The sequence below is a fragment of the Urocampus carinirostris genome, chromosome 18, assembly GCF_059441175.1.
Source record: "Urocampus carinirostris isolate Australia breed hairy pipefish chromosome 18, RoL_Ucar_1.0, whole genome shotgun sequence".
Taxonomy (NCBI): domain Eukaryota; kingdom Metazoa; phylum Chordata; class Actinopteri; order Syngnathiformes; family Syngnathidae; genus Urocampus; species Urocampus carinirostris.
Genome location: NC_142366.1, coordinates 16,220,878 through 16,246,839, shown reverse-complemented (window position 1 = coordinate 16,246,839; position 25,962 = coordinate 16,220,878). Strand labels below are relative to the sequence as shown.

Sequence of the window (25,962 nt, the reverse complement as noted above, 5' to 3'; positions counted from 1 at the left end):
TCAAATGCACGCTTTGTACAAGAAGCCATTGTAATCGCACGTAATCGCAGCGATTGGTAAATCATCAGTGTGTTAGCTCCTTGGTGCGACTAGTAATGCCTGTTGTATCCTTTTCCCGCGAAACGACGCGTAATCCCGCGGTGGACACATTTGTGTGGGTAATATTTGTTCTTGGTAAAACCTTTAAATATTTTTGTTGGATTTTAAAACTGTTTTTAACAATTGAAGAACTGTTCTCCCTCCTTCGAATTTAGTGCACTTGATTTGATCGCCTCCAGACTACGATGGGTATCCATGGGCTCGCTAAACTTATAGCCGACCAGGCTCCGAGTGCCATAAAAGAACAGGACATCAAAAACTACTTCGGTATGTCTTAAGTTTAATGTATTACTATAGTATAAACTTAAAGGGACAGTGTGTGAGTTTTACCTCTAGATGTCGTTGTATTATGTCGTGCAACCAAAAAGGAAAAGCATTAGCAAAGCATAAAGAAAATACAAAGTACGGGGACTCAAAGTCAAGTCAAGTCAAATTTATTTAAATAGCCCTAAATCACAAAAATGTCTCAAAGGACTGCACAGGATTACAATTACACAATTGCACGATCTTAAACCAACATGCGGGCAAGGAACAACTCAAAACCTCAGCATGAGGAAAAGGAGAAACCTTGAGAAGGAACCTCACAAGTGGTATCCCCCTTTCAGGATGACCAGGGTGAATTACATTTAGCATTACAGTACACAAACATAGTAAACACTAGGTAACATGTTGAAAATTTGTCCGGAAAGTGCATGACACCAGCCTGTAAACTAGTCCAGAAAGTCTATGACGGCCACGACGCAGCTTCCCATCTCTGCCAGCTGGTCCATGCAGACGTTCACATGCTTCAGGTCTAAGTAACCAAAAAGCAATATTTTGTTTTGCTCTTTACCAGGTTTTTCAGGTAGAAGGACAAAAGGGTTAACAAAGGAAGAAATGGGAAAATCAATAAAATGGGAAAACAAGAAAAATGTAAAAAAAAAATTGGAGGGGAAGAAAGAAAAAAAGAGAGGGGACGAAGAATAAAAAAATAATTGAAAAGGTGGGGAAAAGATAGCAAAAGGAAAATAGGGGAAGTAAAGAAAACGAAAAATTATTTTTTTAAAAAGGGTGAAGGAAATGAACAAATGGAAGTAATAAAGAAGAAAATAAGGCGGGCGGGGGGGTCTTAGGCGTAGACTTGGCAGCAGGATGGCCAACAAATATGTCAAATAAATACAAATTTCTCTACCGACCAGTACTGTAGTATAAAAATACACTTTTATACGTCAGTTGGTGTACTTTTGCTTATTATCCAAATTAATATTTATTTTCTTTTAAATAAATGCCGTTTTCTTTCCCACTAAGCAGTCTCTAAGTAACACACACTGTTCCTTTAAAGTTCACCAAACAATATGGGTGCCATTCTTAAAGATTGATTAACAATGTCTCACTTCGGCAACAAGCTTCCAAATTAATACATAAATCAACACCCATATTTTTAATGCACATTCTCCCCAGGGCGAAAAATCGCTATAGATGCCTCCATGTGCATCTATCAGTTCCTGATTGCTGTACGACAAGATGGAAACATGCTGCAGAATGAAGACGGAGAGACTACAAGGTACAGCTTGTCACCAGGGTTAGGAGGGTTATGTTAAAAAATTGAATCCGATAGTTACCTGTTGAAAAATGCTATCAGAAAAATCATAACTTTGCACTAATACAACTTGATTATTTTTTCATTGCTTTTGTATTACTAATACCAAATAAAAGACAAAATAAGCATAGTATAAATAGAATTACTAAATGTTATTTAAGATGAATGAATGAACAATGTAACCTTGAAAAAGCATGTACTCCCTCCAAAATGTCTTTAAATTTTAACCAGGTATTATAATTTATTGAAATGAAATGATCTGCATTTATATAGCGCTTTTCAAGTCAATGACTTCCCAAAACGCTTTACAATGCGCTCCACATTTCCCAATAGCGGCCTTGTATTGCAGCCATGTAAAACGCTAACCTGCTTATTGGGGGTATTAGGGGTTCAGTGTCTTACCCAAGGACACTTCGACATGTAACACCGACGAGCCGGGATTCGAACTGGGATCCCTTGATCCCAAGACGAGCGCTCTACCTCCTGAGCTACTGCCGCCCCATTAAGCAGATAAACTTTCTCTTTCACATCGTAGACAAGAGATGCCATTTTTAGTTCACATTCAGATTACCTAAAGGGTGTTAAACTCTTACACTAAGGGCCACCTTAGTGTAATTGCTGTCTTCAAAAGGCTTGATGCAACTTATGAATTTAACTAAAGGTTATTGGTATATAAGTATAAAGTCAAGTCCTGCTTATTTGTATAGCCCTTTATCACAAGGCGTCTCAAAGGGCTGCACAGACTATTTCAAACTACAGACTATTATTTCACCATCCCTGATCTAAAACCTACATGAGGGCAAGAGAAAACTCAAAACCTCAACATGAGGTAAATGAAGAAACCTTGAGAAGGGACCCTACATGAGGTCATCCCTCTTCCAGGATGACCAAGGTGCGACCGATGTTGCAATAACAAATAATACACAGATATTGTCAACAAAAAACATGGGTTATTCATATGCTATAGAGTAGAAATGTGTTTTAAGCTTAGATTTAAACATTTCCACTGAGATTGCAGATCAGATCTCAGGGGGAAGAGCATTCCACAGCACCGGTGCCCAGATGGAGAACGCTCTCGAACCTGCAGATCTCTTCTTGGCTCTTGGGATCACTAGTAGACCAGCAATTTCAGAGCAAAGGCTCCGTAAATCTGAAAGATACGAGGGAGCAAATCCATTCATGATTTTGTATGCTACCGACAGAACTTTAAAATCACATCTTAAGTTAACAGGGAGCCAATGCAGGTTCGCTAAAATCAGGGTAATGGGATCGAACTTTCTTGTCTTTTTTAAAAGCCTCGCTGCAGAATTTTGTACCAGCTTTTGGACTCTGGGAGACCGGAGAGTAGTACATTACAGTAATCAAGACGGGAGGTTACAAACGCATGAATTATAGTCTCTGGATCCGACTGGGACAGCTGAGGACGAATTTTAGCATGGTGCAAAGATGGAAAAAAGCTGTGCCACAATAGCAGTTCTTTCTTTAACTGCCTATAATTGTGCCTTGTTTTCCCAGCCACCTGATGGGAATGTTCTACAGAACCATCCGCATGTTGGAACATGGCATTAAACCAGTTTACGTTTTTGATGGCAAGCCCCCACAGCTGAAGTCCGGCGAGGTTAGTGTGCACTTTATTCTGTTGTTGTTAATAGAACAAATGAAGCCATCTTCCACCACACCCTTGGTTCCCTACAGTACAATTAAATATGAAATAGAACATGTAATAATGAATCAAAACTGTGTTAAAACAGCAATTTTATACTGTAAATTTGATTGGGATACTCAAATTTGTATCGATGATGACGACTATTTACTGATCGTAGCAGGTTAAACCTAAATACAGCTTAACACAGTAAATACTAGGGATGCACGATTTTGGGAAAAAATACCTAATTGCGATTTTTCAGACAAGTATTGCAATTTCGATGTGATTCACAATTTAAGTTGTTGTTTTTTTGTGAGAACTCACCTTTGGATGCATGACCTGCCAGTACATACGCTCTTCCATAAGTGGGGTCGAAATTTTGTGGAAAAAAAGTAAAAATACTAACTGCATCACGTCATAAACATGTTTTATGAGGAATACCTGGAATATGCCACTATTACAATTTAATAATGTTAAAGATTGTGAAGAATAACAACCCATGAGGTCATTTTTGATTTGACTAATGTATCCAAGGGTTACTACTAGTGACAGGGCTATCAGACTGTTAAGAAGCAAGTACCGTATTTTCCGCACTATAAGGCGTACATAAAATCTGATTATTTTTTTAAAAAGCTGACTATGCGCCTTATAATCCGGTGCGCCGATCAATATTGAATTACAAGGTCTCGCAACTTACGGTAAGCAGCCACTGACTCAATTTTTCGCGTAGAAGAAGTGCGCTGTGCATACTGGGAAATATTAAACAACGATTCTCTTTTATTTGTGCGTTTGTATAAAGACCCTGAAATGGCTCCTATTAAGAGACACGCCTACAACGCAGAGTTTAAACTCAAGGCGATCAGTCACGCAGTAGAACACGGGAATAGAGCAGCAGCGAGAGAGTTCAACATTAATGAATCGATGGCCAAGTAAGGAAGACTAAACAAAGTTTCCGTGGCAATAAAGCGAGATGTCCACAGTTAGAGGACACACTTGAACAGTGGGTTGTTGAACAAAGAGCAGCAAGTAGAAGTACAATAACTATTCGAATGAAGGCAACAGCGCTGGTACGGGAACTTAACATTAAAGAATTCAGAGGTGGTCCTACTTGGTTTGTGTTTACGTTTTACATTTTACAGTTATTATGTTATTGCTTTATTGTTATTGTTTTGCACTTGTTGTTTTTGCACATTACGAGTGTCACTATATTGCGATTGCACTAACGTTTAATTTACCGTAACAGTATCAGACGTTTTTTTGCGTGTTGACTAAATGGAGGAAAAGTAAAATGTTATGCCTTGCTGTTGTTCAAAGATGTTAAAGATGTGTCACGAAAATGCTTTAGCTCAGAGAAAATAATAAAACGGCTGTTTATTCATTTTGGGAGTGAATGGAGTTGTGGAAAGCTTGTTTGTTATCTATTAATAAAGTTTGACTGACCTATCTGACTGTTTTGTTGACATTCCCTTTAGCGCGGCACCATCTAATGGTTGCATAACGTAACTACATCCTCTACTGTAGCCAAGTCAAGTTAAGTCACATTTATTTATGACGCCCTTAATCACAAAAATATCTCGAAGGACTGCACAGGATTACAATTACAAAATTGCACAATTACCTGATCTTAAACCAGCATGCACTTATAATGGGGTGCGCCTTATGTATGGAAAAAGTTTAAAAATATATCATTCATTGAAGGTGCGCCTTATAACACGGTGCGCCTTATAGTGCGGAAAATACGGTACGTGTCTGTATGATGTCCCCAGTCACTGGTCCTTCTGGATTCTCCAAATCGCCACTGTTGGAATTGCCTAGACATCCATTCATTATCTGCACAGCTTATCCTCAGTAGGGTCGCGAGGGCGCTGGAGCCCATCCCAGCTATCTTCGGGCAATGGGCAAGGGGACACCCTGAACTGGTTGCCAGCCAATCGCAGGGCACACAGGGACAGACAATTCACTCGCTCATTCACACCCAGGGACAATTTGGACCGGCCAATTCACCTGACATGCATGTTTTTGGAATGTGGGAGAAACCGGAATGCCCGGAGTAAACCCACGCAAGCACAGGGAGAACATGCAAACTCCACACTGGAAGTTTGATCTCACGACCTCAGAACTGTGCCGCACACGCGCTAACCACTGCGCCGCCGTGCTGCCCTCGCCTTGACATACCCTTAGAAAAAATGTAAAATACTAATGATTACATTTTCAGATTGTGATCAAATTTGACCTATTTTCCAGCTAAGATGTCCATGCTACACTCGTCTGCAGACATGTGATTGCACAAAAAATTCAGGCGATAATAAAATCCTTCCAATTCTGTGTGTTCCAACTTAGATTACTTAATGTTAGTAGCAGTGATTATTTCAGTTGGAGACAAAACTTTAGAGTGTTACCTTTCCAAAGAGACCAAAACCGTCCAGATTCTCCAAACAGTTCAACCACAACAATCAATTGACTTTGGGGACATGTTGGATCGAGATTTTAGGTGAATTTTACAACAATATTAAAATATTAAATTTAAGTAAATATTGCCATCTTCTGGAGAGTTTTGTTAGGGTTGCCCTGCTTTATTCCTGGACCCTGGCTATTTCAGCTGAAAATGAAAATCTCCATTCTGATCCCTGATTATGGCGTACAATTGTTTTTACTATTATGATCTTTTTACATCATTATCAATATTGTTTCAGTTCTTTAGTTCCCACACCCTTAAAGGGGGTCTGTTTTTGTAACACTGGAAATTTAATGAAAAGAAAGGGTCCAGGGTAGAGGCCTTAAGAACAGGTTGGAATTTCTTATCTGAAGGCTCGCTCCCCTGTTCTCCTTTCAAGTTTACAATCCATATAATGTCCTCTCCTAATTTTGATTATCTACCAAACTTTAAAATTACAAATACCCTAAATTCCGGATCATAGAGCGCACCTGATAATAAGCCGCACCCACCACATTTTGAGAGGATGACCGCTTTTGTACTTACACAAGGCGCACCTGTATATAAGCCGCATGCGCCCACCTTAAAACATGTATCACAAACACAAAATTAACCCAAACCCGACTAAGTCCCGCGATTGAAACTGAATATCCTTCATAAAAGTACACAGTCCAAAAATTACAGCCGGCAAAATGAACGGAAAATGATACCGGTACTTAAGATTTGATGCAGACCTGCAGAGTCCGGGTCCCGTTGAAAATAATCCAAGGGAAAAAAATGTATATTTCCAAAGGTAAGGGTGGGAAAAATATATATCCACTATTGTCCGCTGCGTCCACAAACACGTCTCACCTTTACTCCACTTTCCGTCAGCCCCTGTTGTTTTCGCCCCCTTCTTTTTGATTCGCCCGTGGAAAACATATCAGAATAAGTCTCTAAAATAAATACGTTACAAAAATATACGGTTGCAAATACATATCATACATGGTTACAAAGAAAGACGGTACACCGAGAGAGTTTTCAAAGCTTTAATAATAATATTATAACTTTCATCCCAAACCGTGCCTGTAAAGGGTAGCAATACGCTACTAGCAACAAGCTCGCAACACTGTAAACAGCTCTGTTAAAAAAACATACCGTACTTGTAGTAATTAAGGTAAACCGTCCTCATCTTCCTCCCTATTACTGACGTCATCAAAGTCGTCTTCCCCAGGATGGGAAAGAGACTATGTCATATAGACGTCGTCCCACGCTCCCTTATTCAAAAACACGCTAGCAACACGCTTGCAAAGTAAAGTTTACGTTCAGTAGCTCTGTTTCCTTCTTTATCGGACTGCTCGATTGCATTTAGCTTGAAAGCTGCGTCATGTGCCTTTCTTTTTGCAATTTGCATGATGAGGATATTTCTACGCTAATTTAATTTGTGCACAAGCTAAGAAGTTGCAGTCTTCCTCGGCGCATATATTCCACCGGTCTAAATCTTACCTTTTGTACTCGAGCGCCGCTGGCGGCTGTTAGAAAAATTACATAAATTGGCCGCATCACTGAATAAGCCGCAGGGTTGAACGTTTGGGAAATAAGTAGCTGCTTATAGTCCGGAATTTACGGTAATCAAGATTATAAAGACGTATATAAATCCATTCTCAGTGCGCTTATCCTAACTACGGTCGAGGGGAGCCCATCCCAGCTATCTTCAGGCAGTGGACAGGGGACACAGAGACAACTCACTCGCTTGATTTTCCAAAGGGTTCAACAACCGCATTCAATTAACTTTGGTTACATCTTGGATTGGGATTTCGATTAATTTTACTGGGTTGTTAAGGGGTTACTCAAGTAAACAGCTCCCTCTTCTGGGGAGCTTTGTCAGGGTTGCTGTCTATAAATTCTTACAAAAAACGCAGTGTCTTGCGATAACACAATTGCACTACTACACGTCGCAATATCGATTAGATTTCGGTTACCTGCACAGCCCTGGTGAGTACCAACTTCTTATTGAGGGTACGGGTAAATATGCCAAACGTTCCCAAACTGGGAAAACTTTGCTACTGGTTTACTCGGTGGATCCATGTATAACAGAGAGGATACTTCTTCCCTTGGTACCCTGTAGTGTATTGCATACACATACTGTTTTTAGCAGTGTGCGGTTACGTGGTTTGATAAATGTTACCATACTTTGAAGTAAGTTCTATTTGACCACAGTTGGAAAAGCGAGTGGAGAGAAGAGCAGAAGCGGAGAAACAGCTTGCAAAAGCCCAGGAACTTGGTACAGAATTTCTTTCTACATTTTAGAAAAAAATGTGTTGAATTGGCTTTGATTATATATATTGTTTTGTTGATGTTGTTGTTTTGTTGCTAGGGGAACAAGAAAACATTGATAAACTGTCAAAACGTCTGGTCAAGGTCACCAGGCAGCACAATGACGAATGCAAGAAGCTCTTGACATTGATGGGAGTGCCTTACATTGAGGTGAGAATTGCTTTAAAAGCCAAGTATCTTTTCATTTTAGAATTAGAATTGTCTTTATTGTCATTGATATCAACGTTGTAGAACATTGTATGCAACCATAGAGACAGTATTATTTTGAGTACCGTATTTTCCGCACTATAAGGCGCACCTAAAAGCCTTTATTTTTTTCAAAAGCTGACCATGCGCCTTATAATACAGTGCGCCTTATTTATGGATCAATATTAATTCGCAAAGTCTTGCAACTAACTTGCAGCCGCCGACTAGATTTTCCCCCGAACGCCAAGTAGTCCGCGGTGTATGCTGGGATTTATTTACCGGCGTTTCATTGGCTAACCAATGTGTCAATCATCATTTGAATGGATCACTATTGGCTAAAGTTATTCGGAGGTCAAGGGGGCGGATCCTTTTTATCATTTACAGGCTGGCATTGGCTTGAACGGCAAAACAAAGCCTGCAATTGGCCAAAAAAGACGTGTCAATCATCAGTTGAATCGATCACTATTGGCCAAAGTTATTCGGAGGTCAAGGGGCGGATCCTTTTTATCATTTACAGGCTGGCATTGGCTTGAACGGCAAAACAAAGCCTGCAATTGGCCGAAAAAGATGAATGCGTATAGCACGTGGCTGACGGCATACAGAAATCATTTTTTTACCATTTTGTATTTGTAAATATTTTATTCTCCTGGATTTACTAAACTCACGGATATAAGAGGACCACGGCTGCACATTATTATGAACACAACGACTTCGGTGAGCTACTCTGGCTATATATATTTTCCCTGTATCTTGTTTCAGACTGAACTCGATGTTTCTGTGATAAGCGGTGCAGATAATGGATGGAATGGAGTGTCTATTTTTAAATTCAACTCAATTCCAAGTGTTTATTGTCATATGCACAGTAAAGTTGCGAACGAAAAAGAAAATAGAAACTAAGGAATGGTTGGCATTTCTTGAATCCCAAGACTTTAACCTTCCGAATGATGGAACGATGCATTTGAGTGACATCGTACGGACACCGCATCCGCACGTGTTCTCGACACGTATTTGCGTCTTTGCAAGCTTTGGGAATGTTAAGGGGGTAAAAAGTTTGACTGAACTATCTGACTGTTTTGTCCACGTTCCCATTGTAGCGCCTTATAATCCAGTGCGTCTTATGTATGTCAAAAATAGGACCAAAAACTATTTTTTCGGGGTGCGCCCTATGACCCGGTGCACCGTATAGTGCGGAAAATACGGTATATGTTGCATTTGAAAAAAAAAATCGACTTGCAACGGTTTTTTTACGCGTCGGCCATAAGATCCAGTCTTCGACTCAGTTTTGATGGCGCACAAAGTCGGCTCGAACTGCAGATTAAGTTACGATCGCAGTTTTTTTTGCTGGATATGCGATCATCCAGACATCAAGCGCTTGATGTGTATTAGCCACGGACTGCTATGTCGACAAGACCCAGCAGCCTACAAGGCAGCGAAGCAGAGTGGCAAGACGGCGGCGTTACCGCCGAACGAGGACATCAAGCGCTCGGTGCTACGACCACTCGACATCAAGCGCTCGGTGCTACGACCACTCGGGAGTGTTTATTAGCCACGGACTGCTATGTCAACAAGACCTACAAGACCAGCGGCCTACAAAGCAGCGAAGCAGAGTGGCAAGACAGCGGCGCGACGAAGAAGCGGGCCGGGCTAACAGCTAGGCTAAAGGCTAACCCCTCGACGAAGCGGGCCGGGCCAACAGCTAGGCTAAAGGCTAACCCCTCTAACATTCGCTCTCTGGACAATAAACTGGACCATTTAACAACTGGAAGAGGCATCGAACCGCGAGATGACGAACTGCTGCGCTAAAATTCTGACGAAGACATGGTTAATCTTATCTATCCCGGCTGACGTTCAGGGAAACTGCGGGTCAGATGTATCGACATTTCGTTCTGTATACACGTGTACACGAATGACAATAAAGTAAATCTGAATCTGAATCTGAATTTGACGCAAGGAGACCCTTTTTTTATAAAATATTTTTAGTGGAGACTATTCTCACATACTGTATATGTAAGAATATAGCTAAAATTTCTGCCTATCCCAGGCAGAGCAACCATACGTGTTCTTCACGATACTTGCGATGTGTTCAAAGACCAGACTTTAAATGGGAACCTTCAGATAGCCAGAGGAAAAGCTCTGGTGTATGAATATCTTCCATTTTTGATGCCAAAGGACTATATCTAATTCTGTTTTCAAATGTCCTACATTTGATTAACGCTAATTGGATAACCCTAACAGTAGTTCTTAAACTTGGTTTGTTCTTAGGAGCGTCTATATGTGATGACGCGCCTCGCTTGGCCACCTCTGGTCGCAGATGATCACAAGACACTGCTTGGCTATTCATTGCACGTGCAATTTTGTCGCTCATAAGTGATAAATTTTGTAAATGTTCGTAGTACAGAAACTCCCCTACTTACGACCATTCGACTTACGAAAAACGGTAGGTACGAACATTTTTTTCGGGATGTTGAAAAATATCCGGACATTGCTGTAAGATAGATCTTGTATGGTGCACCTTTTTCCGAGTACAGGGCAGTCCTGAAATGCTTCTTTCCACCGCTTCCTCTTCCTATTTTGTGTGTAAACATACTATACTGTATCTCCAGCGCGGCAAGAACTTTGAAATTTTTATTGGTTCCGGACAGTTGTTCGTAAGTTGAATTTGTTCGTAAGTTGAATTTGTTTGTAAGATGCTTCAGTGCTATATTTTGTATGTTTAAGGTTTATATAAGTATTTTTAAGGCTTGTATAAGTAACCTGTATTGTTTTGTCCTAAATGATAAACATTTGAGAAAATAATGTGCTCGATAAAGATGAATAAAGTTGAGTTTAGCTTACTTTTGGAAGATGCGCTTCAAGAGGTCCTTCTCCGTGGTAAAAAGTAGCCTAAAAAAAGCGATCCAACCATTTTCTCAACCGCATCAAGCTTTCTTATTCCACTTTCATTTCAAAAGTTGCGTCTCGCTTTTCCTTTGCACTTTCCACCAACCATATTGAATGGATGCACGAGATATTTAACAATAAAAATGTCCAAGTTCTTAGCTATCTGGAGATAGTATAGGCATAAACAGTATAGAATGTTTACACACGAACTAGGAAGAGGAAGCAGATTTTTTTTTTACTTCCGGATGGATGCTGGGTGACCCCTCACAGCAAAAGAAGCACTTCAGTACTGTCCTGTACTCGTAAAAAGGTGCACACAATACAAAATCTAACTTAAAGCAATGTCCGTATATTTTTCGACATCCTGAAAAAATGTTTATATTTACAGTTTTTCCGTAAGTCGAATGGTCGTAAGTTGGGGGAGCGTCTGTACTTTTACCAGAGATGCAACGGCACCGACTGGTGGTGTACCGAGGGATTATTTGTAAATAAGATTTTTAAAAAAGTGCTCAAAAAAGGTTCAAAACAAAGCTCTATGGCACTCTACTAAGATAATGTACCTATCGGCTGTCTCATCTCGAGTCTACGTACATTTCGAACAGCTTTAAAATAACCTTTTATCTGAATTTGCAGCTTGAGTCGGTCCAACTTCCATTCCGTCCAAATTTTTCCCTCTGAAAACTCACTTAGTATTTTGGCTTTTTGTTTTGCAGAGGAGACCTTTCTCATTTGAAAACGAAAAACATAAAGTTTAACTGCTGGGTTTTCTTTTTGCACATACTCCAAACAACCACTCTTTCTTCTCATAATTTTCTTCGACATTGCATACCTGTCAACCTGTACGTTTTTGCCGTACAAAGTACGTTTATTATGCATTTTAAGACGTGTTCGACGTACAAGAAAAAACGCAAATTTGTCAATTATGGGTACCATCCGGTATACACCGACTATCACCAAACGGCAAATCAATCAAGTCAAAGGAGTTCGCCGCGGTAGCCTCTATCTCGGTATTGTTTGTTTTTCCATTGCAAACGAAGCGAGCGGTTTGATGCTACAGTGCGCATGCGTCTGCAGCCTCGGATTTCATGTGGTAGTTGTGTAGTGAAAGGAAGTCCGTCTCTTTTTAGAGAACCGGCTTTTTCGGCTCCAATCATCAAAGAGAGCCGGTTCTCAAACGGCTCACTTGCTTTGATTCATTATATTACGAATTATTATGTTGTATAAAGAAGTTAAGAAAAAAAGGAAGTACAAAAGGAGAAAATGAAAAAAGATAGGTTTGTGGTTATCCCTTTAATCAGTATATTACCAACAATAATTTAATGCAGAAAATGAATTCACAATTTGAATAAGAAAACGTGTTATTCTACTTAATTATATTTGCATGTATTTTTCCTTCTACAGTGAACGTCAAAGCTACTCAATTTTTTAACCTTTTTTTTTATAATAAACCTCATTCATGTCGAGCAACTCAGGAGCTCACAACAAAATGTTAATTAACAATATATATGATATTACGAAACACATGTACTATATAACATGTTAAACTACATAAACACGTTTGATAAAAAAAAAATATGGTGTAAGATTATTTTGTATTTTGTAAGGGAAAATATGACATTTTGTAAGGGCGTGGAGCCCTGGAGGTTGACAGGTATGATATTGCAAAACTGAATTCTGACACAACGTTGACATCATTATGTATTCCTGAAGTTGCAAGCTATAAATATTGGATATAGAATGCCCACATAACTGTGGTAAAAGTGATCGTACTGGGTTTTATTTCAGGCACCGTGTGAAGCTGAGGCCAGCTGTGCTGCTCTGGTCAAAGCGGGGAAAGTGTTTGCCACCGCAACAGAAGATATGGATGGACTGACTTTCGGAACAAACGTGCTGCTACGGCACCTCACGGCCAGCGAAGCCAAGTAACGTGAAGTTATCACAGTTCTGGGTTGCTTGGGTTTAAGTTCAGGGTTCGTACGTGTGCGTGAAATCCTTAAATTTTTGTGTTTGTCAAGGTTTTGAAAAGCGCTTGGGCAAGGTGCTTGTCAATGCTTGAAATTGTTGCTATGTTTCTCGACAGTTTGACTCCATCGACCACGCGTCAAATAAAGTTGAATATTTTGCAATGATTGCGAATAAACGATGGCCATTTACTATGGGCCATGCAAAGAATTAAAGTAGTGTTCCTTATTGGTAAATTATATTGAGAAGAACTTCCTGCAACTGAAAATGTAAGCTACATATTAGCATCAAATTCACCCCAAAATATTTACACACATATTGTGTAGATCTACAAATATGTTTGCGATTTTACTCAAGAGCTAGAAATCACACGTCTCTAAAAATTCACACGCAAGATTAGAAATCGCACGCGCGATTCGGAGATTTACAGATGGTAGATGCTACCATTTTTTTTCGGGACGTCGAAAAATATCCGGACATTGAAATAGGTTAGACTTTGCATTGTGAGACGTTTTGGGAGTACAGGACAGCACTGTAGTGCTTCTTTACGCCGCTACCGGTGTGTGGCCCTGTGAGAACTCACCCGGCATCCACCTCGAAGAAGAAATATGCTTCCTCTTCCTAGTTTGTGTGTAAACATACTGTGTATCTCCAGCGCGCTGAGAACTTTGACATTTTTACTGTTCAATATCTCCATTCAATATCGTTAGTGTAAAGCAGAGGCGAGCTGTTTCATTTGTAATGATAGTGGAATAAGAAAGCTTGATGCGGTTGAGAAAATGGTTAGATCGCTTTTATCCTGCCATTTTTTTACCACGGAGGAGGAAGTAGCCTTTTGAAGCCCATCTTCTAATAGTAAGTTAAACTTAACTTTATCTTTATAGAGCATATTGTTTTATGAAACGTTTATTTTTGTAAAAAAAACAGGTTACTTATACAGGCAGTAAACATACTTATATAAACCTCAAACATACAAAATATAGCACTGAAGCAACATATGAACAAATTAAAATTACAAACGATAGTCCGTAGGACAGCAATTGTATTTGTGGTAATGCAAAATAAATGATTTACACTGGATTTCTGACAATGGTCCTGGAGAAATGGGAAAATTGGCTTTGAAAGTCCTTAAAGCCGTGGAGTGTAATATTTGACCACTAGATAGCACTGTTGTCTAATGCGAATGAAATCCAGTGCCACAGCAAGCTGCAACACGGCAGACAAACATGGCGGCGTCTTAAGTAGGGATTCCACTGATGTAAAAGAAACACAAATTTCTCGACCTATGATTTATTATTGAAAAAAATAACATTGATATTGTCTAGGCAAGTCATGCTTATTTGTATAGTCCTTAATCACAAAGAGTCTTATAAGGCTGCACAGATCACCTTACAACACGCCCTGATCTGAAAGAGGGTGCCAACAATCCACCGCTAGATCAAGGAAGTGGTACAGATGACATTCAAATAGGCACTAGAGCTCATCTCATCATCACACCACTCGCGACTGGTCATGCGACATAAAAACAAAAACAAATTATACTTACGAATTTTAGTCAGCACAGTACATTGACTTTTGTTTTGAGAATGTTTTGTCGCACTTGTGAGTGAAGACACTGTCCTACATCGAACGAGATAAGTAAGTTGAATTTCTTTGTAAATTACTTTCGTACTATATTTTGTATGTTTGAGGCTTGTATAAGTAACCTGTATTGTTTTATACAAAAAAAATAATAATATGCTCTATAAAGATGATTAAAATGAAGTTTAACTTACTTTTGGAAGACGGGCCTCAAGAGTTAGGCGACTTCCTCCTCCGTGGTAGAAAGTGGCAGAAAAAAATCGTCCCAATTTTCTCAACCGCATCAAGCTTTCTTACTCCACTTTCGTTTCAAGTGAAACAGCTTGACTCGTCTTTACACTTTACACCAACCATATTGAATGGATGTACGAGATGCTAATCAATACAAATGTCAAAGTTCTTAGTGCGCTAGAGATACAGTATAGTATGTTTACACACGAACTAGGAAGTAGAAGCCGGATTTCATCTTCGGGGGCTGTATTTTCCACCACTCATCCTTTGTGGTCTCTTTTCAGTGATAATCCTATCATTTTTGTCCACAGGAAACTTCCAGTCCAAGAGTTCCAATTCAGTCGTATTCTTCAGGACATAAACTTGACCAATGAACAGGTAACAATTCGATATATATTTAATAAATAATACGGATACATTTGACCAATAAGAAATGGCCTGCTATGAAAAAAAAGTTGATTTGAATTGGATTTATGGACCAGTTCATAGATTTGTGCATTCTGCTGGGATGCGATTACTGCGGTACCATCAAGGGGATCGGTCCCAAGCGGGCCATCGACCTTATCAAGCAGCACGGAAGCATCGAGGCCATACTGGAAAACATTGACCCAAATGTAAGGCTAAAAATATATACAGTTGAACCTCGGTTCTCGACCATTATCCGTTCCAGAACCCTGTTCGAAAACCGATTTGTTCAATCACCGAAATCGTTTTTCCCATTAAAAGTAATGTAAATCGTTTTAATCCGTTCCAACACCCTGAATGTTTACCATGAACATAAACGTGAAGCTTACCCAGGCTAATCGTACGTTCGCGTTAGCGTAATCTTCCGTACGAAAGATTACGCTAACATGAACGTGTAAAAATAAAAAAAATCAGGTCGTTTACACGTCATTTAGCACCTGGGTCTCCACAACCAATATCAATTATGAATAGGATTTCTTACCTTTTGTGGTGGTCAGCAGAAGCCATGCTGTATTCCCTCGAAAGATCGGAAACTCGCACACCTCTTTCACATTTAGCTATTATGTCTTTCTTAAAGGCAATAGTTGTACGAACAACTTTTCTTTTTTCACCTGTCCTGCTTGCACCGACCTTCTTCTGAGGCATAATTAGGGGCTAAAACACTCCGTTCACCGATATTAAAAGCAAAAGCGAAAAGAAGCAAGTGCGCACGTGATAAGAGTTGGTCACGAGGGGTGGGGGCGATCTACACCCGTACCCAGCATCGCACCCTAACATACCGGCGTTCGAACTCCGATTTTTTTGACCAAACAGCGAACCAAGAATTTCTCAATTTTTGGTCGAGCACCGATTTGTTCGAACTGAGAGGCGTTCGAAAACCGAGGTTCCACTGTACCGTATTTTCCAAACTATGTATAAGTCTATGTACCTTATAATCCGGAAAATGCGGTATATGTTTTGTATTGCATAATGGGGTTTCTTTGGCACGCCGGCTGAAAATGTCATCCATGTAGAAGCACCCGGCTCCAGAGGACTGGTTGTTCAAAGAGGCCAGGGAGCTGTTCCTGAAGCCCGAAGTTGTGGATTGCTCCGAAGTGGAGCTGAAGTGGAGCGAGCCCGACGAGGACGGCCTCTTGCGCTTCATGTGCGAAGAAAAACAGTTCAGGTAAAGCGGGGCTAGCGTGATTTGCCGGGGCAGCGCCGCATACGAGTCTCGCTAAAAAGTCGCGGTGGCGGGAACCGAGACGAATGTCGTGCGGGCTAGATCAGCGTTAATGACGTTTACCCCAGAAAAAAAAGGAAAGACTTATTCGTGGTATGGAAGAAATGGCCTCAGATAAGGGGGTGTCGGACATGCAGCCCAGATCAGACCCGGCAAGAAGCACAAGAGAAAAACAGGCTGCGATTTGAAGCCAGGCATCACTCAGAAAGCACCGAGGGCTGGATTTCTTGCCCTCTCGTGCTCCATTTTACCCTGTCTCCTATCTTTTTGTCTGTGTTTATTTCTCTTTTTTTCTTTTTCTCTGTCACTCTCTCTTGCTCTCTATTTCTTTCTCGTGCTTTATTTCTTATTGTCTTTTCTTGTCTTTTTCCTTTTTCCCCCTCTTTGCTCACTCTTTCTCTATTACTTTGCCTTTCTCACTCTTTTTTTCTCTAGTTCTGTTTCCATCCTTCTCTTTCACTCTCTTTTTCTTTCTTTCTCTGTCTCATTTTTCTTTTTCTTTCTTTTTCTTTTACCTTCTGTCTCTATATTTTTATTTTTCTCTTCTCTTTTTCTTTCTGTGTCTTTCTCTCTCCTTTCTCTTTCTCTTTTTATCTTTCTCATTATCTCTTTCTTTCTCTCTCTTTTTCCCTCTTTCTTTCTTTCTTTGTCTCTTTATTTCTCTCTATTTTGTTTCTCTTTCTGTATGTGTAGAAATCAAAGAACAGCAACATTATTTGCCCATAGCCACAATCCTGTAAACCGCGCATAACAGTCAAAATGACTAACAGTCCTATGCAGGTTTCCATTGTTAAAAACAGAAACAAGCAGAATAAACATAGCAGAAACATTTTTCCAGTGTTCCTTGAAAAGTCTTAAAATGCATTGGATGAATTATTGTAAAAATAAGGCCTTAATTTGCATTAAAATGTCTTAAATCATAAAGATTTAGTAACATTTGTTAATTGTCCACATAAAAGGAGTACAAAGTGTGGGGTTTTTATGACCTTACACTCAAAATATACTGGAGCAGGAAGTTATTTTTCATGTATCAGGTTAAAAGTGCTTCATGATCGAGCGGAAGAGATTTTTGGAATTACAGACGCTGCCCTACTTACGATATAGGTTCCGGACGATTGTTTGTAAGTTGAATTTGTTCGTACGTTGCTTCAGTGCTATATTTTGTATGTTTGCGGTTCATATAAGTATGTTTAAGCCATGTGTAAGTAACCTGTATTTCATTAAGTAATATGCTCTTTAAAGATAAAGTCAAGTTTAACTTACTTTTGGAAGATTGGCTTCAAGAGTTGGGCGACTTCCTCCTCTGTGGTAGAAAGTGGCTGAAAAAAAAGCATTCCAACCATTTTCTCAACCGCATCAAGCTTTCTTATTCCACTTTCAAAAATAACGACTCAGCTCTTCTTTACACCAACCTTATTGAATTGGATGCACGAGATATTAAACAAAAACAAAAAAATTGACGATCGTTTGTAAGTTGAATTTGTTCGTAAGTTGCTTCAGTGCTATATTTTGTCTGTTTAATGTTTATAGAAGTATGTTTAAGGCTTGTATAAGTAACCTATATTGTTTTGTACCTAAACATTTCATAAAATAATATGCTCTATAAAGATATAGTTGAGTTTAACTTACTTTTGGAAGATACGCTTCAAGAGGTCCTCCTCCTTGGTAAAAAGTGGCTGAAAAAAGCGTTCCGACCATTTTCTCAACCGCATCAAGCTTTCTTATTCCACTTTCGTTACAAAAGAAACGGCTTGCCTCTTCTTTACACTTTACACCAACCTCATTGAATAGATGCATGAGATATTAAACAATAAAAATGTCCAAGTTCTTAGCGCGCTGGAGATACAGTATGTTTACACACGTACTAGGAAGAGGAAGCCGGATTTCTTCTTCAGGGTGGATGCTGGGTGACTTCTCACAGCACCACACAGTGGTGAAAAGAAGCACTACAGTACTGACCTGTACTCGGAAAAATACAATACAAAAACTTACAGCAATGTCCAAGTATTTTTCGACATCCCAAAAAAATGTTCTTATCTACCGTAAGTTGAATGGTCGTAAGTAGGGGAGCGTCTGTAGTAGATATCTGCCAGTTTGGACCGAGGATCCAGCAAGTACTGTAAACATCTGTGGCTAGGGCCTTGACTCTGCCTCTTGGCTGTAAGCAAGTGTCTCGGCCCCTTCGCTTTGTAGCGTAATATGATTTGACCGATAATGGATAATTGATAAAGAATATAGAACAATAAACCTTACAAAATCCCCCCCCATTTTAACTATTGTTTGTGGTTTTTCGCCGACTAGGTCTTAAATTTTATTACAAAAGTCTTGAATTTAACTTGCCCTAAGCTATAGGAACCCTGCTTTTCTAAGTCACTCTTATTTGCTTTTCCACCTTTTTGTCTGACCTTTCATGAACGATGCGTTCATTTGTGCAGCGAGGACAGGATTCGCAACGGCTGCAAGAAGATTCTAAAAAGTCGTCAAGGAAGTACGCAGGGCCGACTGGACTCCTTCTTCTCGGTTACCGGGTCGCTGTCGTCCAAACGGAAGGTGAGATAAGACTGTTTTATGGTGTGCCGAATGAAGTGTTAATACAGTACCGTAAATTGCGGACTATAGAGCGCACCTAATTATAAGCCGCACCCACCACATTTTGAGAGGATAACCGCTTTTGTACTTACACAAGCCGCACCTGTATACAAGCCGCATGCGCCCACATTAAAACATGTAACACAATCACAAAAGTAACCCAAACCCGACTTTAAGTCCCTGAATATAAAGTCCACAGTCCAAAAACCACAGCCGGCAAAATGAACGGAAAATGATACCGGTACTTGAGGTTTGATGCAGACCTGCAGAGTCCGGGTCCCGTTGAAAATAATCCAAGGGAAAAAAGTCTATATTTCCAAAGGTACGGGTGGGAAAAATATATATCCACTATTGGCCGCTGCGTCCAAAAACACGTTTCACTTTTACTCCATTTCCCGTCAGCGCCCGTTGTATTCGCCCCTTCTTTTTGATTCGCCCGTGGAAAACATATCAGAATAAGTCTCTAAAATAAATTAATTACAAAAATATACAGTTGCAAATACATATTATACATGGTTACACATATTTACAAAGAAAGACGGTACACCGAGAGTTTTCAAAGCTTTAATAATAATAATATAACTTTCATCCCAAACCGTGACTGTGACAGGTAGCAACACGCTACTAGCAACACGCTCGCAAAACAGTTAACGGGTCTGTTAAAAAAATATACCGTACTTTTAAAAATCACGGTAAACCGTCCTCATCTTCCTCCTTTAACTGACGCCATCAAAGTCGTCTTCCTCGGTATCGGAAAGAAACTTTGTCATGTAGACGTCGTCCCACGCTCCCTTATTCCAAAACACGCTAGCAACACGCTCGCAAAGTCCAGTTTACGTGCAATAGCTGTTTCCTTCTTTATCGGATTGCTCGATTGCCTTTAGCCTGAAAGCTGCGTCATATGCATTTCTTTTTGCAATTTGCATGATGAGGGTAAGTTTACGCTAATTTAATTTGTGCACAAGCTAAGAAGTTGCAGTCTTCCTCGGCGCATATATTCTACCGCTCTAAATCTTACCTTTTGTACTCGAGCGCCGCTGGCGGCCATTAGAAAAATGACATAAATTGGCCACATCACTGAATAAGCCGCAGGGTTGAACGTTTGGGAAAAAAGTAGCCGCTTATAGTCCAGAATTTACGGTAATCCCTCGCTGTATCGCGGTTTACTTATCACAGTTGCGCTACTTGGCGGATTTTCGTCGTGATTTGCATTCTAATCGGCCCAAAATGCCTTGGTCCAGGTGCTTGGAGATATTTGAATTTTAATGTTGTGTTTTCAAGGTCAGGTAAATGCTTGAATTTCGGGTGAAGTTCTTGAAAATGCTTGAAATGGTTGCCATCGCCATGTTTCTGGGCAGTCTGACTATATCTATTTTGCAGGAAATGAAAAGTGTGTGAAAATGACGCTGACATGCCTGCTCTCAGTCATTGTGGCGCTGTCATGTGGTCGCACGCAAGAGGACAGCTCGATTTAGAAAACCGGCTCTTTTGGCTCGGCTCACTGAAAAGTGCCATTTATTTTGGCTCCCAGACGGCTCAGCAGATATTTTTCTTGTTTTATTTTAAAAATGAGATATTACAAATAATAATTAAACATTATGCTAAAAATTATTAAGTAATCAGTAGGGGTGGGAGGATATGCTTTGGTCACGATTCAAATGTATCACAATACTAAGGTGCTGATTCTCGATACTTGGGATCCTACAAGTATCGCAATTCGATATAATTGATTGCAATTTCAATTTCTTTGCTAAAAAACAGGAACATAATATATTGTTTTGGTTTTAATCCGAAAATTAAAAAATACTATCAAAGTAATCCAAAAATACTACTACAATAATACTATAATACGAAAATCCTACCACAGAAATACTATAACTGAAAGTAAAAAATAAAAATAAAAAAATACAAAATAAATACAACCAAAATACTTTTACAGAAATACAACCAAAACACCGATATGGAAATACTACAAAAAGACTACTGAAATACAAAAATAATACTCCTATGGAAATACTTCTAAAAATACCTCTACAGAAATACAACCAAAAATACCATTACCATATTACTAGAATACAAAAACTACGACAGAAATATTACAACAAAACTTCTGAATATTGCTACATTAATATTCCAAAAATACTAAAGAAATACTATTTTGAAAATACGACAGAAATTAATACAAAATACTACTATGGAAATACCTATGTACCGGATATGACGTCACAAAAACCGGTTACGATTTGTAAAATCACCAAAAATAAAGTCACGATATATATACATATATATTTATACATGAATCAACACAAAATCCCTAAAAAAAGCAAAACAATAAAATAAAAATTACAAATAGTACCTCGCCAATGCTATAGATAACAAATGAAACACAAAAAAATAACTATTTTAAATCTATTTTAATCAATTTAGACCGATGTCCTCAGAAAAACACGCAATATGGATTGGGTTTCTGACCGGAAAGTAAATGCAGTGTTCCATAATGTCCACCTGATGGCGACAAAATACAATGAAGTAAAGCGGATCGTGTCCTTAATCAACATAGTTGTGCAGTATTGCGGCAAGATTTGTTTTTTTTTAATTTAGAATTTGACAGTATAGAGGTTATTTGTAAAGAAACATGTTTATAAAGTGCAGTACCTTTCATCGGTCAGACAAATACTTAAGCTAGTGAATTGGGTTTGTTCTTTAGTTTCAATGCATTTTGGAGTATTTAATGGATAAAGGTTTCTACTTTGCGCGTTTTGACTATCACAGGATTTTGGGGGGAAAGAAATCCCTGCGAAAAACGAGGGATTACTGTAATTTAAAGTCAATACATGTACAGTGCTGTTCAAAATAGCAGTGCGATATGACTGACAAGATTATCCCTGGATTTTAGTATGTTATTGTTACATGCCAGACAAGTTACCGGTAGGTGCAGTAGATTCTCAAAAAAAAACATTAAAAAACATGTATGAATCGGGTGGCGGCTTTTAGGAGGATGAAGCCAGCACAGGTTTAACATGCATTTCAGGAAAACGGGTATAGTTCAAGACATTACTCCAAAGAACGGCGTTCAAAAGATGATAGGAGAAGAAAGAACCTATAAAGAGGTGCACAAAAATGGTTAGCTGTTCAGCTAAAATGATCTCCAATGCCTTAAAATGTGTATTAAAACCAGAGACACGTGGAAGAAAACAGGAGACAACTTTTAAATTGGATCGGAGAATAACCAGAATGGCAAAGGCTGTAAGTGCTGTGACAGTGAGGAGACGTCCGTGTAAAGCAAATTTATTCTCAAGAGTCCCACGCAAAGTCCCTCTGTTTAAAAAAAAAAGGCATGTGCAGAAGAGGTCACAATTCGCCAAAGAACTCATCAATAGACCTAAAGAAAAATGGAGGAACATTTTGTGGACTGATGAAAGTAAAATTGTCCTTTTTGGTCCAATTTTGACCCCCGAATTCTGAATTCAAACTTCAGTACAGATTGAAGACTGTGAAGCATGGTGGTGCAAGTATCATGGTCTGGGCATGTTTTTCTTACTCTGGTGTTGGACCCAATTATCACAAACGAGCATTGTGGATCAGTTTGTATTGGAGCAGAGAAACCTCCAAAACATACAGGACTTGCAGCTCTCCAGGACCGGGTTAGCCATCCCTGCTTTAATAGGTTATGTTGCCTTATGCTGAAAAGGACATGTCCTTGAAATGGCTGTTTCAACAAGACAACTACCCCAAACACACCAGTACACAAGCAAAATCTTGGTTCCAAACCAATAAAATGAAAGTTATGGAGTGGCCAGCTAAATCCCCAGATCTCAATCCAATCGAGAATTTGTGGGGTGATATCAAAAATGCTGTTAGTGAAGCAACACCAAGAAATGTAAATGAATTGTGAAATGTTAAGCAATCATGGAGTGAAATCAAACTAAAAGTTGGTTGACTCTATGCCAAAAATGTGAAGCAGTTCTAAAAAAAAATCCCACCTTTTTGGGGAAATACAAAATAGTTTTGAGTTTGTACAGTCAACAGCAGACACTGCTATTTTTTAAACACACCCTTTTGAAGTATTTGCCCATTTTCACAGCCTTCAGAGTATGCCTATAGTGAATGCTGGGTCTTGTTTGTTTTCTGAGAATCTACTGCACCTACTGGTAACTTGTCTGGCATGTAACAATAAAAAATATACTAAAAGCAGAGATATTCTGGTTGGTCAAATTGCACTGGTATTATTTTGAGCAGAACCGAAGATGTAGCACTCATCTACACTATTTTCTTACCTTTTTTGGAACTTTTTCCCGTATTGCCGTGTTTTGCCATGTTTTTCTGACCAAATCTGATCCCCCACAAAGGAGCCTGACGTCAAAGGATCGGCAAAAAAGAAGTTGAAGACTGGAGCCGCGGCTGGGAAATTCAAAAAAGGCAAATGAAGAAGAAGGAAAAAAAGAAAATGTTGTGAAAATGAACTAAAAAGTTGTGCCACAGGAAAGGTTACAGTTAAACATTTGACGATCTGTTCTCCCCTGGATTCAATTTGTAAGGCTTTTTTTTATTACACATGGTATGAAATAAATGAATGTTAAAGGAAGAAAGTGTCATTTGATATTTCTTCTTCTTGGTCTTTGGGATAAATATACTGCAGAGGAGTCCCTCGTTATAACGTTCACAGTTCATTGTTTCATGGCTTTGCATTATGCATTGTCTTAAGCATTCTCCTTTGCGAAACAGTATTCAATTTTAGTTGGTCAATAATATGATATACTGGCAGTGTTCCCTCTAAGCTGCGCGCGTGCGCAATTGCGCACTGCTCGCACATTCTCAGCGCACAAGAAAATCTAGCCGGCGCACAAAAATGAGGGCTCAAAATTACTAATTAAGAAGCGACTTAAGTCAAAGTTACAGTGCTTGAAGGTAAAAATACACGGGTTCCCCTGACGTTGTGTCCTAAATGCGGTATTTTGAAGTCGAGTCGAAGGAGAACAAAGTTGAGTAAAGTTTGTTGGGGAAACGGCTTCTTCGGCTCGGCTCACTAAAAGGAACCGGCTCTTTCGGGTTGTTTTTGCTTCTTTAATCCCAACATGACCAAATATTATGTAAAACTATGCACAAAATGACTTAAAAGAAGGGGGAATAGAACAAAAAAGAAAAAAATACCGAAATGAATAAGTAGTGAAAAGCTGAGAAAAAAACAAAAGGAAGAGAAAAAAGAAGGAAAAATGTTGAAAAAAGCCAGAGAAAAAGAAATGTAGAAAAAAAAGTAAATAGAGAACAAAAAGAAAAAAGTAACAGCTTGGAAAAAAATAAACCCAATGAGATTTTTTTTAAAGGAATTTAAAAAAAAACACGGAAAAAAGAAGAAAATGTTTGTGTTGCATTCAAATAATTTCCAATTACTGTATATCAAGTGAATCTTGTTGGCAACATTTTACTTCCACTAAAAAATGTGATTAAGTACAGTTCTGTATCTTGCAACCGACTCAATAAGCCCCCAAAAATGTTAATATTATGCGACAAAATATATCAGGAAATAAAAAGAAATTGATATCTTGTGAAAGAATTGTAAGAAGAAACGACGTTTGTAGGCCGTACAACATTTGCAATAGTACATGAGTCAATTCATTCACGAGAGCAAAATAGTTTTGCATTGCCGGAAACTCAGCAAAATGTAACTTGATGTCAAGTTTTGGACACGTTTGATAATGAATTATCTTGCCACACTTGGGATTATGGTTGCTCACTGTTGTTTCAAGTGCTGCTCACCGACTTTGTGTGAACGCTCAGACCTGTGGAAAATTACAGGGAACATTGTACACTGGTAATATGTATTGTACGCTGTCAGCACGGCAGCTGGGTAGTTAACACGCAGCCCCACAGTACACCGGAGTTCAAGTCTAGCTACCGCAGCAGAGTTTGCATGTTCTCCCGTGCTTCTGTGGGTTACCTGCTGGCACCTCGGTTTCCTCCCACATTCCGAAGACATGCTTGTCAGGTGAATTGGCCAGTGAGTTGCCCTGCGATTGGCTGGGTGTCCCCTGCCCACTTCCCGAAGATAGCTGGAATGGGCTCCAGCACCCCCGCGACCCTACTGAGGATAAGCGGTGCAGATAATGGATGGATGTATTGTACGAAAGCGTGCCTGGAAGGCAAATATGGTAAATGGTCTGCATTTCTATAGCACTTTTCAAGTCACTGAAGACCACCCAAAGTGCTTTACGATGTGCTTCACACTTACCCATTCACACACACACACTGATAGCGGCAGCCACGCAAGGCGCCTGTTTACCGGGGGCATTAGGGTTGATGCTTTCCCAAACATCAACTCCAAGTATATCAAAAAAATAACAAAATAGTATAAAGTTAGTACTGTATTACTTGTATGTGGTATATAACATTTGATTATCAACGCTTATAATCTGTGCTTAATGCACTGTGTGGAGGCTAAATGTAAACACAATACTCTTCCACTGAGAACACTGCTGCCCCCTGGTGTAGTGGAGGTGCACCAGGGGGCCCGCCCTACTGTTTGAGAACAACTGGTTTAATAATAATAATAATAATAACAATAATTTCCTTTGTATTGTCATTCTATGACTCGGCCGAGGCGCGAACCAGCGACCTCCCAGTCTCAAAGCGGGCACACTACCATCTAGGCAGACAAATGATTCCCAAACTTTGGCATGCTGGCGCTCCCCGGTGATTTCCAAGGCCCCTTTTTGACATTCCGTGTTTAATATGTGAATTTTTAAGGTGCTGGCATAAATGACTTGTCTTTCCTC

The 25,962-nt window shown here is 39.4% G+C and overlaps 1 protein-coding gene across 1 annotated transcript; it reads left to right on the top strand.

Moving 5' to 3' along the window:
• The first annotated feature begins 13 nt into the window (after positions 1 to 13).
• fen1 (flap structure-specific endonuclease 1) lies at positions 14 to 23,765 on the top strand. Its single transcript, XM_088322442.1, has 12 exons — positions 14 to 174; positions 255 to 366; positions 1,540 to 1,642; positions 3,194 to 3,296; positions 7,957 to 8,020; positions 8,114 to 8,223; positions 12,925 to 13,061; positions 15,225 to 15,291; positions 15,396 to 15,527; positions 16,392 to 16,543; positions 19,036 to 19,150; positions 23,539 to 23,765. The coding sequence occupies exons 2-12, from the start codon at positions 285 to 287 to the stop codon at positions 23,614 to 23,616; spliced, it is 1,143 nt and encodes a 380-aa protein (XP_088178568.1). The 5' UTR covers positions 14 to 174; positions 255 to 284; the 3' UTR covers positions 23,617 to 23,765.
• Positions 23,766 to 25,962: the final 2,197 nt, after the last annotated feature.

Excerpts from the sequence above, each read along its gene's own strand:
- fen1 (XM_088322442.1), top strand. The coding sequence starts at position 285 with ATGGGTATCCATGGGCTCGCTAAACTTATAGCCGACCAGGCTCCGAGT. Across the intron at positions 8,021-8,113 it reads TGCAAAAGCCCAGGAACTTG|GGGAACAAGAAAACATTGAT; the intron begins GTACAGAATTTC and ends TTTTGTTGCTAG. Across the intron at positions 16,544-19,035 it reads TGCGAAGAAAAACAGTTCAG|CGAGGACAGGATTCGCAACG; the intron begins GTAAAGCGGGGC and ends TCATTTGTGCAG.